Below are 1975 nucleotides of genomic sequence, written 5' to 3' on the forward strand. Positions count from 1 at the left end.
TAAGAGATGGCAGGACTTGCTAGAGGAGCCGTGAGGACAGAATACTGGAGGTCAAGACTGGGTGGGGAGGTAGTACTAATATGGAAGGAGCAGGATAGAAGAGGGTAGCCGTGGATCTCAGAGGGAGAGAAACTTCCTTCCCACCCTTCTGCCTGGATTGGCAACTTGGCAAAGAGAACCATTCTTAACGAGAAAGAGGAATGCAGTGTCGCCCGTCCCCTCAGTTCTCAGCTGAGCCTCCACACATACTCACCAGGTCAGCTATACTGTCCCCAACAATGGCTGCCACATCCCGAATGTACTGGTCTTCAGTGAAAATCACTTCTCCTCCTGAGGCCAGGGCCACCGCCTCATATGGCTCAAAACGCAGAGGGGACAAGACCTCACGCCGGGCCCGGCCCTGAGCCCTAGATGGGTCCTCAGTTACCAGGAATGTAACCTGTGTCAGGAAGAGAGGCCAGTACTTGAGGTTTCTACTTGCTATGTACCATTGTAACCAAGGATCTCCTGTGCTCAAGCTCTGTACAGAGCTGACCATTGGTGATAAATTCTGTCTACCCTCCGGCTGCTACAGCATTAAGGGTAGGGCCTCCCATTCTAGTATTGTTAAAGGGGTTTGGAGATGTTACACTCATGAGGCACTTCTCTCCCCTCCAAGCCAAGGCTGGTTTAACCACCCTGGTGTGAGTGTTACCCTTGTAATGAGAGTTGCCCTGGAAACCCCAGGACACATCCTGGAAACCCACATCCCTGGGTACCTAGGGATGAGTCTCCCACCAGTTATGCTCACTCTGCAACGCCGTTCCTGCGTCAGAGATTCCACCCGGTTGGTGAGAAAGGCGTCCTTAGGGGAGGCATCAGTGAAGACAAAAATGTCTGAGAGTGGAGGTGTGTGCAGCAGAGCCAGCTGGCAGGGAGAGAAAAAACTGGTGGTAAAAAATGGCAGCCTTCAATGAAAAATAAATAAATGTTTTTAAAATGGTGGCAGTAGGGGAATGGGCAGAGCAAGGGAAGGCAGAGTAGAAGGCAGTATGGCCCTGAAATCTGGAATGAAACGAGTGAGACCAGGTTCTGAAGATGGGATGGAGGGTGGGTCCCAGGGAAGCTCTAGCTCCCGTGATGGTAAGGCCTGGAGAGCGGGGAGGGGGAGGGAAAGGACGGGGGAGGCGGGGAGAGCAGACCTCCAGGGCTGACAGGCACATCTCTGGCTCATCACCACCTCCCAAGGCATGCATCTCATTGAGCTGTTGCCAGAAGCTGTCAGGGTCACTTGTTGTAAAGACAGGGCCAAACCCTGGGGAATGAGATTGAGAGACTGAGGAGAAGGCTCCTCTCTTGCGGCCATCTCCCCAGTCAAGGGCCATCTCCCCAGTCAAGAGGCCCCACTGTGTTCCTCAGTTGAACTCATATTGAGATAACAATATTCTTTATATTTATACTGACAGGATAGGACAAGGCAGGGTGTAGGTTCCTCTGGTGGGAAAGTGGACCTCATTTCCTCACAAAATGGTGGTACTTCCTGTGGTCTTGAGTGGGCCCTTTTGGGGTATATGTTTAAATATAAAAACAACTGGTGAGGCAACACGGATGGAACTAGAGATTATCATACTAAGTGAAATAAGTCAAATATCATTGTGATATTCCACTTGTACGTGGAACCTAAAAAAATGATACAAATGAACTTATTTACAAAACAGAAATAGATTCAAGGACATAAAAAACATATTTATGATTAACAAAGGGAAAGGGAGGGATAAATTAGGAGTTTGGGATTAACAGATACACACAACTATATATAAAATAGATAACCAACAAGGACTACTGTATAGCACAGGGAACTAGATTCAATATCTTGTAATAACTTATAATGGGAAGGAACCTAAAAATGACATATATAACTGAATCACTTTGCTGTACATCTGAAACACTGTAAATCAACTATACTTATCAATTACAAAAAAAAAAAAAAACCTGA

At 47.4% G+C, this 1975-nt stretch overlaps 1 protein-coding gene across 1 annotated transcript in view; it reads right to left on the reverse strand.

Moving 5' to 3' along the window:
• Positions 1-1975, reverse strand: part of VWA7 (von Willebrand factor A domain containing 7) — an 8768-nt gene that overhangs the window by 2549 nt on the left and 4244 nt on the right. The window contains exons 7-9 of the mRNA XM_010833358.1: positions 1182-1294; positions 791-907; positions 254-439 (exon numbers count right to left, since the gene is read on the reverse strand). Of these exons, the coding sequence (XP_010831660.1) occupies positions 254-439; positions 791-907; positions 1182-1294 (416 nt within the window). The remainder of the gene's footprint in view (positions 1-253; positions 440-790; positions 908-1181; positions 1295-1975) is intronic.

This window comes from Bison bison, unplaced genomic scaffold (genome assembly GCF_000754665.1).
Source record: "Bison bison bison isolate TAMUID 2011002044 unplaced genomic scaffold, Bison_UMD1.0 scf7180017863415, whole genome shotgun sequence".
Classification (NCBI taxonomy): Eukaryota; Metazoa; Chordata; class Mammalia; order Artiodactyla; family Bovidae; genus Bison; species Bison bison.